This window comes from Emys orbicularis, chromosome 2, assembly GCF_028017835.1.
Source record: "Emys orbicularis isolate rEmyOrb1 chromosome 2, rEmyOrb1.hap1, whole genome shotgun sequence".
NCBI classification, from domain to species: domain Eukaryota; kingdom Metazoa; phylum Chordata; order Testudines; family Emydidae; genus Emys; species Emys orbicularis.
In genome coordinates this window covers 144,958,851-144,976,770 of record NC_088684.1, presented here as the reverse complement: position 1 = coordinate 144,976,770, position 17,920 = coordinate 144,958,851, and the positions used below count along the sequence as shown (strand labels likewise).

Genomic DNA, 17,920 nt, shown 5'->3' with positions numbered 1-17,920 from the left:
AGTGAATTTACACACCAGGAAACGGCAGTAACCTAATTCAGTAGTAAGCTTCAGAACAAAAAGTTTTACTCCTGACTAGCCACTTGGGGGTGCTGAACACCAGCAGGTGTTTCAGAACAAGAGCAATGGGATTTTCATCACACTTTTTTGTGACATCATCTGGGCCCCCTCGGAACCAATCCTTCAGACTAACACCATAACATACTTGCAGAAGGTTTCTTTTTAACCCTGTTATCTCGGGACTCTGCCAGGAGAGAGACCCCATTACAAGTGGGATTGCTCAGGCTAGAGTAGTGGTTTGTAGTAACTCTGCCAGACTAAGCCGATGCCGGATGACAAAGCGTCCACCACCTCCCATTCACGTCACCTGAGGCTGCTCTGCGCCCCAGCTAAGACCCCTGGTAAATCGGAGCATGGATGTGTAGGGCTGGTGGCCAGAGGGATATACTGGCCTAATACATTAGGGTCACTGGTGTAGCACTTACAGCAGCAAAACCAGTGAGAATCTCTGTACTGATCCTCAGTGCCTAGCAAACTGGCCTCACATTGTCCAGCTGCAGGGCCATAGGAAACCTAACCCTGAACTGCAGTTAAATACATTCATTCAAAATAATAGCTTGACAAGGAACCTTAAATACTGCATTGGGGGACTGAAAACAGACAAGTCATTTTCAAGTAACTTCTAAGAACAGCCTAAAAACCAAGTCCAAAGCCCTCTCAGCCAGTCACAAATTCCTCAAAATAACATGTTATTCCACAATCCCTAACATCACGCTAACTCACAAGACAACTCTCACCTTTGTGCCCAATTTTCTCCACCTTCATAGCCCTCAGCAGCTCCCATTAGCAGATCACGTGTGAGCCGGAACGCTGGCCACAGGTCTGGGTGAAGCTTGCCCAGGATTCTGAACAGTAACCGCTGTATACTTTGACCCATATCTAATTATACAGTGGCCATAAATAGATCCAGTGCTGGAGCCTTCGAATTCCACCTGCCCTGCTGGGAGGGAGCTCTCTGGTTTGTTTTCACAGGGCCTCAGGGCTGCACGGGGAATTTTAAAACTTGTGCTGTAATGGGATGTCTATACGGAAATCTGTCTACAGCGCCCTCTCAAGGAAAGCAACTTGAGCTACTTCAGTGCATCTACACTTCACCAACAGGTGTGCTGGCACCCACGGTTACAGTCAACTCTTTTGGAGCTGGAGCATGCAATAGTGGCCATGAGAAGTTGTGGATAGGCTTGAGACTAGTCTGTTTTCTAGCTTGTGTTCTTCTCAGCTCCAGAAGAGGTGTGTCAAACCCAGCAGAGAAAGCAGCACCAGGGAGCAGGAACTAGACCCAAGGCCAGGAGAAAGCACATGAGAATGGAGCAGCTTTCTCCGAAGCACATGGGGCTCACCTAAATAAGACACTTGTTTAGGATGACCACAGGACCCCTTAGGGTGAAGGCCACCAGGGCTCCTTGGACCCAGGGTGGGAAGCATGCCACTCAGCCAAAGGCTGCCCAGTCTATTCTCCCGGCAGAGAGAAGGTTGATTTGCAATGAGGTGAAGGCACCTGTTTAGAGCGATCTGCTAATTCCACTGAATGGGTGAGAAAGTGGATAAAACAGTGATCATGCCTCCTTATGCCAGCTTCCCCAAGGGTCAAGGGACATTCGGGCCCATATCTAGTTTTGACAGGACACTTGAGTGTCTCCAAGGCATATTTCAGAGTCTTTAGAAGCACTGCTCTGTGCCTCAGGCAGCGCGGTATGTGTGCAGAAATAAAGGAGGGGGCAATGCAGGCAGCATTCCTGCAGCAGGAATGCTTCACAGGAGACACTTGGGGGCCAACCAGGGGAGGGAATGCCTTTCATCTTTAGGGATTTAGGCCAGTCTGCTGGTAACGCGATCCTGCAGAATTGGATGAGCCTGGGAAGGCTGGATACAAGGCCAAGTAAGAGACACATGGAGCTTTTCTCTTTTGGGAATGCGTGGCTAGGTCGCCTGTCCATCTGGACACAGTTCCTCTATCCCTTACCTACAGCAGCATTTGTTAATGCTCCCACCTCTGCCCACTCCCGATCTGGAAGGCTCAGATCCCACAGACACAGTGCTGCTAAAATCATGACCAAAATTGCCAGTCCCATTCCCTGTTTCCTATCACAATACGCAACAATGACTTGCCTGCTTTGAGAACCCTGCAGTGAAAAGCTGCGCTCGTCTGTTACCGCCCCGGGAATGGGCAGTGCTGGCATGGTCAGCGCGAGAGAAGCAGCCTGTGAGCCTGAGCTTAGCCCCTCCAGCCCCAGCTCTAGTGGGGGGGGGGGGAGGGGGAACAGAGCCTGAATTCAGATTTTTTTTTTTAAATAAAAACCAACTACACAAAAAAGCAATGGCTGCAGTTGAGAGAGGATGTAAGTTGGAAGCCCTGGGCCTGATCCTCCTCTTATACCAGTGACTAGTGTTACTGACCAACACAGGGATAAGGTCCAAGTCCCACAGCACCTTGGTACATGCATCTATTATCCCATCAAAGGACTGGAGAGAAGTGTAAAGTAAAATGGCAGGTGATTCTTTCTGCCACCTTTGTGTTGATGCTTTTCTTGCTTCCTTCCTCTTTTCTAGCCTCTGGCCACATGAGTCACAGCATCTTAGGCTAGGTCTACACTACAGCGGGGGGTCGACCTAAGATACGCAACTTCAGCTACGTGAATAGCGTAGCTGAAGTTGCGTATTTTAGGTCGACTTACCTGGCTGTGAGGACGGCGGCGAGTCAACCGCTGCCGCGCCGCCGTCGACTCCGCTTCCGCCTCTTGCCGCGGTGGATTTCCGGAGTCGACGGCAGAGCGATCAGGGATCGATTTTATCGCGTCTTCACTAGATGCGATAAGTCGATCCCCAATAGATCGATTGCTACCCGCCGATCCGGCGAGTAGTGAAGACGTGCCCTTAGACTCAGGCCTGGCCTGGCCTAGAATTTAAAGGGGTGCTGTTAGCTAGAGGGGAGCCGAGACCTAGGCCATGTGAAGGTACAACTTGCCTTGTCTTGATTAGGCTTTCAAAGGTGCTGGTTAGTCCGAGCCAGCTGACACGATCTGACACTGCACCTTTAAATCCTGGTCTAGCTGAAGCCTTGTGGGGGCAGATGCAGGTGAGCTGTGTAAGTTATATGTTGGTAAGCGGCTGTTTGAACTGGTGCAACACACACAAAGGGAACGGAAAGCATCAGTCACACCACTTCAGACTCCTGGACACTCTCACCTCTGAAGTTGTCCCTGCACTCCCGAGAGCTCTGTGGGCCTGCGAAGTCCCCCAAGGTAGAAGTTAGGCAGCACAGGACACTAGCCAGAGTTCCTGGTGGGTCACTGAATTAGAGAAGAGGGTTTGTTTGAGGGAGATGAACCAAGGGTTAGGAGAGTCCAGATATGCCCTTCGCCAACACTGCACAAGGGAAGGATGGCCAGAGGGACAGGCAGAAATTCCCATTTCTAACAGGCAGGAGGCATTTCAGTCGGAGCAGTAGTTTTGAACACGGCACCACTTGCAGAACCCCCAAGTTCCCACAGCTGAGGTGGCAAAAAGTCTTAGTTTCCTGCCAACTTTAAGATTCTGCATCTTTAACCCTTTCAAGGCCTTGAACTTGCTCCCACTGAAGTCAGTGGACAGGTTTGGCATCGAAATGGACAGGAGCAGGAGTCAGAATTTACATCTCATTCCAGTCCCACCAGTGTGATTAACCCTGCTGAAGTCAGTGGAGTCGTACCAGCGCTTACACCCTAGGTGAGGACAGGCAGTACCGTTTGCTGCTCATCCAACCACCTTCTTTCAAGGTGGTGCCAGCCTGTTCCCAAGAGAGCTATTCCTCACCAGCCCTGTACATAGTGCCAGGTCAGCAGGTCCCCATCACACGTGCTTCGTTAAGTGACAATGCAATCACCACAAAGCATACACACGGCACACACTATTCGCTTAGTATTGGACACTCCTGATGGGCCTCTTCCTCCTCCCGCCACAATCCCAGAGACCACAGAGACCCCAAACACTCTACCCATTTTGCACCAACTTGGGCAGTTTTATTGTAGACACCTAGATGCTTCCAACCAGACCAATGCAGCCTTTGGAGAGATCCACAGGAATCTCCACAGACAGTGTCATGTTGGGATGGGAATAGCTTGGGAACGTCTCAAACCATTTCAGGGTTCTGCAAAACCAATGGGTGTTTTAACTCCCCTCCTCCAATCCCCTGGAAATTGAAACCCATGATTCCTGTCCTCGAGGCAACTCAACTGAAATAAACTTGCTCCGTTTTTAGATCAGAAGAACTAGTACTCTGTAACATGGATCATAGAGCACCCCAAAAACTCAGCTGGCATATTGGGATACCCTAGAAATAGTACTTGTTAATTCATTTGAATTTTTCCTCTCTCCCTGTCTTTACACTCCTATTTTCAGTCCTGCTATTAAAGGAGCATGGACCGACAACATCCAAGTTCGCGCTGCACTTTGGAACCTACTTGTCTGAGCGACTACAAGGTGAATGGGGTCACCTCCGGCATTAAGAGGAATCTCCAGAACCTATTTTGCTCCCTTTTTTTTTTAAACCCACAACGTACGTGTTGAAGTCCCCAGCGTATGATGTCAATTACAAATAAAGCTCAAAGATCAAGAGTAAAAATGACGTGGTCCAGAGTGTCCGTATATTCTCTTACCGCTTTGCAATACAAGGCCACGGGACTGGGGCAGCTCCAAAGGTGAGATGCAGCACAGCTGCAACTCCAGTGTTACTGAGTGTCCTACCCCTGTGCCATGGCTGGCTGAGACCCACTACCATCAGTAGAAAACCTCTCTCCCAACAAGGGACAGTGCCCACGCCAGTGGCTACAGCTTGTTGTTCCGGTGGAAGGTGGTCCCGTGGGGGGAGGCGTATGTTGGCTGATTGTGCCACGTTGTGACAGGGTATAGCCTGTGCCGCAGCGAGCTGTCGTAAGACGTAGGGTAGTGCACTAGGCTGGCAGCCAGCGGCCGGCAGAGGTCTGAGGATTGAGTGGAGGCAGCTAATAAGTGGCCTGGAAATGCAGGGATGACAAATGGGTTGACAGAGAGCGAAGGGATCAGTGGAGAGGACTGGCCCTTTAAATGGTCCGCGGGGGTGCCAAAGTTCACCGGGAACCTCAGCATCGTCCCTTTGTAACTGTCCTGCCCTGCAGCAGAGGGGAGCGGCGCTGGGAAGCTGGGGCTTGGCACCACAGCCTGTGGCTTGGCCAGGCCCGGCTGGAGGCTCGGCGACTTGCTACGCTTGTCCTTTGGCTCCACTCCCTTGACGAGAGGCGAGACGGCCTTTAGCTTCTTCCCATGAACAAAGCCCTCCTCCTCCAGACTGCGCTTGCTCCTCGGCCCGGTGCCCAGGCCAGGGCTGCCTACCTGGCTCTGCGGGATGGGCTGGACGAGCCCGCCATTCTTGGGTAGCTGGGGACTGGCCTTGGCAAAGCTGGCCATGGGTGGGACCCAGCAGGCTTTCACACTGGCGTAGGGAGAGCCTCTGCTCCCTGCAGAGCCGCCTTTATAGAAGGCGGAGGGTCCCTGGCTGTCTCTGCTCCAGGAGGGCGAAGCCTGGCTCGCTTTGCTGCGCAGATCTTCTGGCTGCTCCACACAACCCTCCGGACCCTCCTGCCTCTTCCGAGGGAGGTTGGCTGGCTGCAGGTCCTTGCCTGGCTGCTGATAGATGGAGAGAGACTCTGGGAAATCCTTGAAGCCACGAAAATACTCCATCGGGCCTCGTAGGGGGTGGCAGCTCACGGGTTTCAGAACCTCACTTCTGTACGCGTGGAAGTGGCCAGTGAAGATGGCAGGAGCAGGGGAGAGGTGGCGCCCTGAACTCCCATCCTCTGTCCTTGGAAATATCTGGCTGCCTCTGGGGCTCAGAGATCCCTTTAGGCATGGTGCCCCCTCCCCTTTGTTAGGGGGGTGACACGCTTGGGCTGGGTCATTGGCATCATCCCCCTCTGGCACAGGGCTCCTTCCCTCTTTGCTCTGATGAATGACTGACGGCCTGTTGGAGTCGAGCTCTGGGCTGGGGCAGGGGAGCCCTGCAGACCTGGATTTCTTGCCTTCGGGGCAATGGCTCAGGTGTCTCTCATCACAGTGCAGGGATTCAGCCTTGCTCACTTGAGCCAGCAGCTTCTTCTTGGCCAAGGGAGACATGATACCATGGTTCCCTTTGAAGTAGAAGCTGGAGAAGAGCCGTTTGTAGGCCTCGGAGCAGCCATGGGCCCTACAGTTGCTGTGGCAGCTCACAGATGGCTGGCTCTTGGCCAAGTCTTTGGTGTTCAAAAGGGGGAGCCCCTCAGCTCGGTCTCCCGGTCGGCTCTGCTCGGGGCCATCCGTCACAGCCTCCCTGCCCTGTTTGGGAGCGGCAGAGGCATCCGGCTTCACCTTCTCAGGCAAAACCTACAACCCAAGGGATGGGACCATGAGCGCTGGGAAAGGGCTGAGAACACTCCCGTGAGCAGGTTAGGGTGAGAGGGGGCACGGGACACAGCCCCTGATCATCTGCTAAATGCAGAGGGACACTTCCAGGCCGACCCCTGACCTGGGTGAGCAGCTCCCCCTCCTCCTCAGCCGCTGTAGTAAGAGCTCCCCATTCTAGCTGAACGTCTAATCACAGCTGTGTGGGTTCCAGATCCACCCACCTGTCGGAGTCCCCCCCAAAAGCCATGGGGAGCCAGCCCTCCAGCTCCCGCACTTGCCCACTCCTTTGTTCTCTTCCCCCAGGCATCCAGCCACAGCCTCCTCCTCCCTGCTGCCCCCTGGCCCATTGCAGTTCTCTTGTCTCAGAGGCTTTTCTCCCTGCCCAATCCCTCGCCCCAGCACAGCCCCCAGTATCTCTCCTTGCAGCATGAGCACTGTCAGCAGCAATGGTCTGGAGGCTGCTGTCGAGAGGCCCTGAGGAGGGGGTGTCCCGGCCTGGCCCAGCTTGGCACAGTCCTGCACCTGGTCTCCGCTTTTCTCCTTCTTGACTCTCTTGCTCTTTTCGGCTGCGTCATCGCCCTGCTCCCCACGGGGCTCCCTGGAGACCTTGTACTGCTTCCGGGGCTTGGTGGGGGGAAGGGGCTTGTCATCCTCGCCCTTCAGGTGTCGCACGTACGGGAGGACCAGCCTGCAGGACAGAGAGGCCAAGTGCATGAATCAGGGACTGTGGCCCAGAGGAGCCCACTTCCACTGAGACGTGCAGGCCCTCCCCACCCTAACCATGACACACAGCAGAGGACTTGGCTGGGCCTGGGCAGAGCACAGCAGTGGCACTAGGCCCATGCAGCTGTACCCATGTTCCTAGGAGGAAGCACCGGATTCCAGCACTGGTACACCCTAGCAGGTGCAACCAGCATCCTCGGGGACCTGTATGTCCTCAGACAATTGGGCTGTAATAAACAACCCCCCCCGGCGCCCCACTCTTCTCTGGTCCCTTCCATTGGAGGATCTCAAAATACCTCAAACATGGCTGAGTGCATCCCTGCCACAGCCTGCAGAGTAAGGGCGGTACCATCCCCCATTTTACAGATGGGGAAACTCAGGCACAGAGCAAAGGGGCAGGACTTGCCGAGGTACCCAGTTTACACGTAGCGCGGGCACAAGGTGAGAAGCAGCAGATGCAGGGTGATGTTAACTGGAAGCCACTGATCTGGGGACCCAGGACTGGAAGAGTGACCGAGGAGCAGGAGCGTCTGCTGCCTGCGTGAGAGGCACACCAACCTGCTCAAACCCTATGTGCTGCAGAGGGAGCAAGCCCCCGCTGTGCTAGTGTGGGCTCAGCACCACAGACAGTGCCGGTTGCCAGGACAGACCTCACAGCCTGGCTGGCAGGGCGGACACTCAAACCGAGGCCTCAAGGGCAGCCGTCCGTGGCCAGGAGCGGCTGTTCCTGGTGACACTGGCAGCTAGCTGAGGCGAGGCACTCCGGGAGGACTGGCTGCTCTTCCTGTCTGTGCCCCCAGGGCTGTGGCATGGGCAGGAGGGATCCATACCTCTCGTAGTGCCTCCTGGTGCAGGTGGCTGCGCTGGTGCTTCCAGGGCTGCCCCCCAGCTCATCATACACGTTCTTCCAGAGGCGTCTTCCTGTGACCTGCAAAAGGAGGGGAGAATGAGACCTACTGGGGACGCTGTGTCCACAGCATCAAGGAGCACCTTGCACAGTGCGCCTGTGGGCGGCACCCTTACCCCAGCGATGTGCCACTGCTGCAGAGAAGGGAGAGGCCCTGCCAGCACAGGAAGCCGGAGTGCCTGAGCAGGGCTGGGGGCGGCGACAGCAGCTCCCCTCCAAACCTGGGGGTTGGGGAGCATCCAAGGAGCTGACCACAGGTTCTGTGTTAGAGCTGGCACCCTTGGGCCTAGGCTCTCAGCCCTGCTAATGGATGCTCATTGCACTAACACCTGAGACTACATCCAACCCTCCATGGAGCCTCACGACAGGGCCATGGCTGAGAACAGGACAGGCCAACCAGCACACAGATCACAGGGCACCTGTTGGGATCCTGCCTAAGCCTGTGACCATCACAGTTTACAGCTGGGGAAACCAAGACACAGCACGACCATGGCACAGCTAGACCAAAACCCAGGCTTTCCAGTTCCAGCACAGCACTGGTGTACAGAGCTCCAATGCGGGCCCGACCTCCTGCTGTCCTGCTTTGACCCCCAAGCCACCTTCCCCTGCGCAGCAATGAGCACCGTGCTGCACTGGGGAGCCAGGAAAGAGTTAAGTGATGGGCACAGATGAGGCTAACTAGATCCATTCCCCTCACCCCAGGGTGGGTCAGCTGCAGGTGGCAGGGCTTTTGGTCAACTTGCTGAAAACGCCACATGCTCCATCCCACTGGTGTCTGGAGCCGGAGAGCCCCTCTTGTGGGCTCCAGGCAGCCTCCCCTCCCCATGGCACTCCGCACAGGTGCTGGCGCCAGCAACTCGCATTGCTGCTGTTTGCAGGAACAGATGGGGCAACGGGGAGGAAATCAGCTGAGCCAAGCAAAGTGCCAACATGAAGGAAAATGTTCATTCTGCAGCAAAGTCCCCTCCCCCCTCTGCCCGTTAAATCCACCAGGGACAGGAAGAGGCAGCAGGAGATGCCAGCACTGCTCTGCTCAGAGAGATAAATCACCAGGTGCCTGGTTAACTCTCTCATGCCCACGAGCCTCGGTAGGGTGGGGCCTTTAAAGGGCCAGCTCCAGGACTCTGCACACCGCTCTTGCTCTGCGGGGCTGAGCAGGGTATCTGTGACAGGAAGGCAGACGCCAGGTACCTTTTTCCTTTCCCCCAAACTCTCTTGCTCTGGCTGCCAATGTCCCCAGGGACTGGATTTTCCACCCCTCTGCCTTCAGGTCCAGCACTGTGCTTTGCTTATTGCACTGCACCGTCTGTGCCAATCAGCAGCTGTGTGCGCTGTCCCTTGCTTCAGGACCTGAACCACGAGCTTCACCAAGACGACCCTGCCCCTGCCCCTCTAACATGGTGGATTTGCTGTTGCAGGGAGGCGTGAACCAGCTGGGACACCCCAACAATACCATCTTTGCAGTTCTGCTGCAGAAGAGCCCAAAGGCAAGTCTACACCAGCCTCTGAGCCCCTTCTCTTCGTTCCAAGTGGGGTCGCTTGGGCCGAGATCTGCACCAACAGCACAGATTGGCCATCACAGCTTTGTGCACTAGGGACCACCTTCAGCCCTCTGGGCATGACTCTGTCTGGAAGCAATGACAGTTCCACCTCAGCTGAGAGACTCTGGGAGGTCTCTTCCATGCCAAGGAGCCTTGCCCCATCGTTGCAGCATTGCAGCTGAGACCTGTTTGAACAGGAGGTTGGCCACAGGCTTGGCCTCAGTCCCCCATGATCCTCTAAACCCTGTCCTGCTCCCAACTGCTGCACATAGCAACAGATTTAGGCTCCAGAGGAAGTTGTGTCCCACTTTGCTAAAGAGATGACCCTGCGACAGGGCAGCATAAGGGTGGTGGCAGCGGAGTCCCTGCCCCAGTAATACAGTTCCCCTCTTCTTACCAGCTCATACGCTCCCAGCTTCTCCACGGCTTTGTAGATCTTCCACAGGTTAACTAGACAAAGACAAGGAACAGGCAAGGAGTGAGGGCAGGTCACTGGGCTAACGTTTCATGACCCCTGTGCCGAGGCACTACTCACCCTTCATCACCAGCAGCCTTGTCAGTGGGACTCTTGGAGGTTGTGTGAGAGTAGCCCCCACTGACTTTAATGGGACCTACAGGATGGGCCATCAGCAGCATGACGCTGGGTCGTCAGCCAGGGCAGGGCTCCATACACAGGATGTATAGGGAGCACCACAGCCGTGTCATGCTGGGAGACCAGCTGCTGTGCTACCTTTCAGGGAGAGGTCAGTGCTGGGACACTGGGTGGCTTGGGCAGGGTACTGCCACAAGGAAGATTACCAAACTGTTATGGTCCCAGTGAGCACAGAGGTGCTGTTGCAAGGAAGCTGCCCACCCGGCCGAGGCCCCTGCTGGCATGGCCAAGGCGCTGGCAGAGATCAGAGCAGTATGCTTCACCACACACAATGGCTTTCTCCTCTCGCTCTCTGCCATTAGCACCCCCCCGCGCAGGGCGCAGCATAGGTAACACCCCCACCCATGCAGGGCCTGGGAAGGGGAGTTCTGGTCACTCAAAAAGCCACCCTTGAATTGTTGTGAGCCACCTGCATGAGGATCTCACTAGCAGCCACAGTTTGCTTCCTTTGGGCCACTGAGTGGTGCTAGTTGCTCGTGGCGCTGGCAGGTTACTCAGCCAACAGGCCTGGGCCTGCCAGTCGTGGAGGGGGAATCACTGGCACTGTCCTGGGATAGCCCCACTTCCTGCCCCCAGTCTATGACTGGCTGTTACATGGATGTGACAGCCTCTCACAGGCCGGCCCTGAAGAGGTGGCTTGCATGTCACTCCTACACCCACTCCTGCCGTGCCACCTGTGCTGGAAACCAGCAAAGGATTCGGGGACTCCCCCCAGCCCCAAGACATGGTTATGAGCAGCCGAGCAGTGGGCTGTGGAAGGAGAAATGAGCGGACGTGCGCAAGGTGAGTGGACGCACTCTGCTTAAAGCCAAGATGAGGCACCCTCTCGATGGGGGTGTGACGGTCCTTCATGAACTTGTAGAGATTGACCAGGAAGGCCTGCTCCTCCTCCTTCTCCCTGCTCGATGCCTGCTCATCCCCCATCTCCTCCACCAGCCTCTTCTGCTCCTCTTCGGAGCTGCTGTCTGGCTTCAGTGCTGGCGAGTCCTGCGGAGAAACACAGCCAGGCAATCACCAACTGAGGCGGGGAAGTCAAAGGACAGAGAGGGAGGGGACCTGCCTCAGTCCATGGCAGAGCCAGGAATAGAACCTGGGAGTCCTGGCTCCCAGCCCCCACTCTACTCACTGGGCCATGTTCCCTATCAGAGCCAGGAATTGTACCAGGAGTCCTGACTGCCAGGGCATTGCCACTAGGTCACCCAACTTATATGCGTTTGCCACACAGAGCCAGCTAAAGTCTTCCTGAATCCAGAGAAGACTGCATTTGGGGGGGGGGGACGGACGGACGACTATATTAATTCCTTAACCCTCCTAGATATGCACAGCTGAGGAGCAGCAGCAGCTCCCACGGCCTAGCTCATGTTTGCTTCAGAACAGCTGTGCAGGCTGGAGTGCCAAGATCCAGGACCAGTTGCCCCCAGAGTCCCTCAGCAAGGAGGGGAACAGTGCAAGGCCACTTACGGAATGGCAGGGATGATAAGAGAGTTACTGAAGTTTCACATTTTCTTGCCTCTTTTCAACCTCATCTTGGACACCCCCAACACACATCTGCATGGCTCTGCCTGCTGGATACACACTCACAGTAGTGAACTGGGAGTCAGGACTCCTGGGTTCTACTCCCACCAGTGGGGTTTTCACAGAACGCCATGCTGCATTGTACCACTGCTCTAAATACCATCGAGAGGCGTTTTGTGGTCGGAGGCATTTTATTAGCTCCGGAGAGTAACAGACTTGTGCAACTAAAGAGTGAGAGCCAGAGTTTATTATTCTCCCGGCTGGGAAGGCAGCCAAGTTGGTCAGAGCACTGGAGCTGTGTGAGAACACGAGGAACAGCTTCCAGGAAAACAGAAGGGCAGAAATACTCGCTCTCATCCTCTCTCTCTCTCTCGGCTAAAAATGTTTCCCATTTGTTTGTTCTACATTTTCCAGAGTTATAAAACTTGTTGCTATTTTTGGGCAAAGCAGCTGCTCAGCTCCCAGCACTTTTTCTTCTTTCTATTCTTTTAACTGCTTGTGACAGACGTGTTATTTTAGCTGCTGAGCTATTTCTGGGCCTCCTTTTCCTTTTTTAAACCTCAGTGAATTCAGTACGGGGGACTGGTGCGTGAGCGAGAGTCCTGGCAATCAAGGCCTCTGCCACAGGGCAAGTTTCTCAAACCCACTCAGCACCGCCACCACCCACTCAGGCCTGCCCTGATGGGACAGCCCTCTCCTCTAAGGCACGAGCCACGCTTTGTACACCATCCGGTCCTCGCCCACTCTTCTAAGCCTGCTCACTCAAGTTGGCTGTGGCAGTGGTTTCAGTGAAGCGGCCACCTGCCTGCTGGAAACCAGACTGAGTGAATGAACCACTTCACCAAACTCCTTTCACCAGAACAACACTCAGAGGGGAACAATTTTTCCTAGATTGGACCAACACTGGTGGCCTGGAGGGCGAGAGGCATGGTCTGCCATTGCTGGTCACCCAAGACATCCAGTGCCATTTAATGGGAGCAGTGTTATGGTGTGTCTTGCCATGGCTGTCACAGCAGCTAGGCCCAGGGCAAGGGACTGCTGGGGACACTTTGTCTCTAGTCCCATCTTTAGCAATCACACCAGCCACCCAGTGCTGAGGACTCACAATCTACACCCCTCACTCTCAGCACCATGGGGAAGGTCTCTTTTGTATCCATCCCATCTCTCTCCCCACCAAGATGGAAGTGGCAGGCGCCCTTTAGATGTGCCCACAAAGACACAAGGCATCATATGTGAGTTTCCATAGTGCTTGGGGAGATAAAGGATTGACAAGAACCAGTGTAACCCAACACTCGACCCAGGGAGGCTGTACGACTCACACCCACCCCATGGCTGCAACCTAGGAGGACTTTAAATTGACAACTGAAGTGATGAGGAGGACACACCAGTCTCATGCAACAGTCCCATAGAAGGTTCTGTGGCCAGGAGGCCATGGAACAGACCCCGTAGGCTGGCAGATGTCTACAAGCAACAGGAGGAACAGAACTCACAACCTTCCACAATGGAGAAGCCACAGGCCTCTGGTGAGCTAAAGGGGCATCTCCCCCAAAATAGAGAACAGACACGCTTCCTATGGTCCACATGCTCCATGCAGTGACCTGCTCTGGACTGGGTGCGCTCCCGCAGGCCTTTCACAGAGCAGCATGGGGCCACATGCACCCAGCAGCATACATGACTATGCAACACGCTCCATGCGGCAAGGGCAGCAATGCTCAGAGAGAGACAAAGGCGGACATGACTTCCCCAACTGCCCTTCACCCATTTCCCCCTCATTAATTCCTTGGCTCTGTGGCTCCCCTCTCAGTTTCACATGATGCAGACGGACAATCTGAGCATCTGCTTTCTCTTTTGGGTTGTCACCATTCCTGGAAATGGTCTCAATTCCATAACTGCACCGATTATCCCAGAGGCCTGTAATGCGCCTTGCCCCGAAACACTCTCAGTGTCTCAGTTGCAGCCTGACTTCCGACTCCCTGCTGCAGATGGTGCACACCTGTGTGTGCACGCCAGCCATTTGTGTGCGCAAACTGAGCACCGGGCAGGTTTGCACGCCTAGGACTGCAGCGTCATCAGTAGTCTGTTCCACAACTGCTTCAACAGCACAGGTTGCATTTGTCTGGAAGTTCAAGAGAACCCCTGAGTCTTATCTGCATCCAGCCACCTCAATCAACAATCCCCTTCTATTTATGACAACCAAGTTCTGGGTCTTCTCTATTGTAAGGGACACACCTTTGCTGCATGTTGCAGGTGTAAATAAGGGACTGATGCAGGTGTAAGTCAGCCCTGGCCACACAAACAGGCCCCATGCAGAATTCCGTAGCCACTCTATGGAATGGCTCCGCATCACGCCTCCACATCTCTAAGGAGCCTGGCGACTGAGGCCAAGCTGAGGCAGCAGGTTATAAAGACGATGCACACAGTCTCCCTCATAGTCCCTTCATCTCCATGTCACTCCACACCTGCCCCCCTCCCCTCTCCCCCTCATCCCTGTCCCTTTTCTTTCCCTTTAGCTGATTTTAAGAAAAAAAAATCCTGGCACTAACTTGCCATTTGCATCTATCCCCCGGTTCACTCTGCTGATGCGTTCTACCCCTTTGCCCTGTGTCTGCCCTGCCCAGGTAGACAGCACTGTCTCATTGCTTCCTTGTGCTCTGTCTCTGCCTGTCGGCTCTCATCATGTACTTTGGGGCAGGTCCCCTCTCTCTGTTCTAGGGCTGTACACCGCCCAGCCCAACAAGGTCCCAGGCCAGGACTGGGGCACCTACGAGAAAACAAATAAAACAACCCCCGCCGGCACTTCCCTGGAGGCTTGACTTTAAAATTGGTTGTTTTTCCTTCATCTAGAATAAGAGTGAGACCAACCCAAAGTCTAGGGCTGTCTTTCAGTGCAGACACCCAGAGCAGCCCCTATCAGGGTATGCTGGAACAGCGATGAACTGTCTTTAGCAACTGTTTGCCATCAAGAGGAAGGAGAGAGATTCCCCCCGCACTAGGCTGCACAGGAATTTCAGCTGTTGTTCCTGGAGCATTGTTGTCAGTTGCTGCCCTGGCCTGTCGACTGGTGCAGCTATGAACACAGGTACCCAAATAGCAAAATATACCTCGACAGCATCCTTTGCCCACCTCTCTCAGAGGGTTCAAGCACCCCATTCCCATCTCATGGAGAAGGCAGAGTGCCTCAAGAAACTCCAATGGGAGACAAGGAGAGAACGTCACGCTGTTTCTCACTCACCACTTGGTCCAGCGGGTCCACAGTGCTCTGGCTCCCCTCGGGTCCAGGCTTCACAGCATCAGCCTCTTCCACAGGCCCCGGCCCAGCAGCCTCCATTGTGGATGTCTTCTTCTTCCTCTTCCCTTTAAAGCTGAGTGCTGTGGCCAAGGGAGAAGATGAAGAAACCATTGAGAAGTGAAAGGCCCAAACAATCATGCAAATCAAGGGGAGGTTCTCTCCATACTCTGCACACACACTGCAGAGTGAGACACCAGCACTCCTTGGCAGCCCAGACAGATGCATGTACTAGGGAATACATGTGATCAGTCCCTCAAATGCTACAGGGCCCCAGTTTCCAGCATCAGTAATCCAGGATCCAACCTTCCCTCCCCTCAAACGCAGGGCGCAGAGCTGGAGCTAGATTTAGACTTCCCAGTCCAGGCCTCTCCAATGGATGGAGACCTGGATGCTCAGATCTGCACAGCCCTGAACTCGGGAAACAGTCAGGTCTTTCAGGATTTCATGCTTGGGCCCATGGTCCATTGCTACACGCCACTCTTTCTGAGGGAGGTCCCAGCCCTGCACAGGGGGCCAGGCCCCAGCTGAACCCAGTCAGAACTCCAGAGAGGGACACTCTTCAGCCTTGGACATGCCAGAGGGACCCACTGCCCTGGACTGGGCCTGAGGACAGGCAGGCTTTCCAAGAACAGAGACCTCTGTGACGCAGGTATCTGCCTTGCTTCCTGTTCAGAGACATGCCGTGTTTGTCAACAGCTCCTGACGGTGGGCCGTCTGGCCACTGCTTTCGCTTTCAGGGTGGCTTCCTGGAGCCGTGGGAGCCAGTGCAATGCTGTGAACGCTTCCCCACCTCAGCCACATCCGTTCCTGCCAGACGCTCGGCTAACTGCCTCTGGCAGGTGGCTCACTCTCCCTCCAGTTGCTGAGGAGGGATGGGAAATCCCCCCAGCCCCAGCGAGCAAGTGGAGAGACCCTTCCACTTCCCCAGTCATTACCTGAGACAACGCAAGACATGACCTGCCTTAGGTCTACTGCAGCCCCTGACCACTCCTGCCCTGTCGAACCCCCTACCCCTCAGGTTCTTCAACAAGAGCCCATAGACAGCGACAGCGGGGTAGAGGCCACCTCCCTCCACTACCCAGCAGTTAAATAAATAGTCCTCACCAGTTCCCACCTGGCTCGTAGAAGAATCCCAACCCCTCCAAGTCAGTAGGGGGGTAGAGCTGGGCAGACTGCCCTGCACTGTCCCCAATCGGCCTAAAGCAAGCATTTGGGTCTGTGCTGCTGCTAATCCAACCCGCAAGTAACGGACAATTGAACAATTACAAAAAAGTACACCCACCCCCGACCAGAGAGCCAGCGGGAAACTCCTGCCCAAAGGCCAGGCCAAGGGAAGCACAGCCGGGACACTGTAAGAGGTATATTACTGTAGCGTCTAGAGGCCACACTGAGACCAGGGCCCCACCGTGCTGGGTGCTACACAGACACCTACCTCCCCTGAAGAGTTTACAATCTAAATTGAGAGAGGGGAAACTGAGGCACTGAGCAGAGATGTGACTTGGCTACGATTGCACAGCAGGACAGTGGCAGAGCAAGGTCCTAGTGCCAAGTTCCAGTCCTGAGGAGGGTCCCTGATTGCCATAGTGGGTACTGCACAGAGGCCACCCCGTCAGAACCTGGGACATAGCTTGTCTTTGGCTGTGGTCCAGTAAGCAACCTTGCCGAGCAACTCCCACACTACACAATGTTTCTGGAAATAGGGGGCTTGGAATGGTGCATGATCTGCTGTGAACTCAGGGCAGAGGCCCCACCCCACCTTTCTGCACTTGTGCGATTCATTCCACGTTGCATAACTGCTTAATATAGATTCTGTTTACACAACAAGGAAGGAAGAGAAACAAACAAACAAAAAACCCCTCCTACTCTGCACTTCTGCTGGTGCCAGAGCCCGAACGAGCAACATCTGTCGGGCGGAGGTCACCCATTACTCCAACAAACCCCGTTTCCAAGCTGAGGGGAGGGCAGATCGGAACCAGAACCAGTGGATCAGAACCAGGCCGCATCAGTCTCTCCTTCTGACGCTGGTGAAATATCAACCTCTCCTTCTGGAGCTTTTCAAACAACAACAAGGGCTGATCTGTTCCCAAGGCTCAGCCCCTCAGCCTACTCCAGTTCGTGTTTGCTGTGTGTCGTTCTCAGCCCCACGGGGTCAGCGAGCTCATAAAATGCTTTCACATACTGTACAAAGGGGAGAGAAAACTGGCCGGTTTAATGTTCTCTGGGCATGAGATCACCACGCACGGCAGCCAAAACAAGCCCAGCTTCTGAGAGGATTACTGGACATGATGACAACTTTGGGAAACAGAGCAGAGAACAGCTTGAGTCTTTTACCCGGCTTATGGCAGGAGCCACTATGGGGGAGGGAGGAAGGCTGAGAGTCAACCCCCCCCCCCCCCAACTGCCTGGGCTCGTCAACATGGCACAGAGAACAGGCAGGGAGAGGAAGGGACAAAGACACCTGAACCCCTCACTGACGCAAGAGCACAACTCCCAATAAACAAAGGAGTCAAGTGCAGGTGTTTTTGTTAGTTACAAAGCAAGCCGAACACCATTAATTAGGGAGTTCTCCTAACAGTTACACTGGATGGATCATGGCTTGTTGACAAGCTGTGCCCTCCTCTCCTTATATAAACAGGGCAGACCCCTGCTCCCGCTGACATTGGAGACATCAGGGGGGTTGCATATGGAAGAGTGAGAGCACAACTTGGCTCACGCCACATGTAGGAATCTACCCCTCTGCTCTGCAGAGTCCTGCTGCTCCCGCTTCATTCTTCCTATGCAGATCCCAGCAGTTGTTCCTCCCCTCCCCCCCCATTTCCTATCCTGAGGATCCAGTATTA

The 17,920-nt window shown here is 54.7% G+C and overlaps 1 protein-coding gene across 1 annotated transcript; it reads right to left on the bottom strand.

The window, feature by feature from the left end:
• Positions 1–4,039: 4,039 nt before the first annotated feature.
• ARID5A (AT-rich interaction domain 5A) lies at positions 4,040–11,143 on the bottom strand. The gene is made up of 5 exons (XM_065399096.1): positions 11,074–11,143; positions 10,022–10,074; positions 8,007–8,104; positions 6,976–7,141; positions 4,040–6,432 (listed from the first exon to the last, which is right to left on the bottom strand). The coding sequence occupies exons 1-5, from the start codon at positions 11,126–11,128 to the stop codon at positions 4,864–4,866; spliced, it is 1,941 nt and encodes a 646-aa protein (XP_065255168.1). The 5' UTR covers positions 11,129–11,143; the 3' UTR covers positions 4,040–4,863.
• Between the last annotated feature and the right edge of the window lie 6,777 nt (positions 11,144–17,920).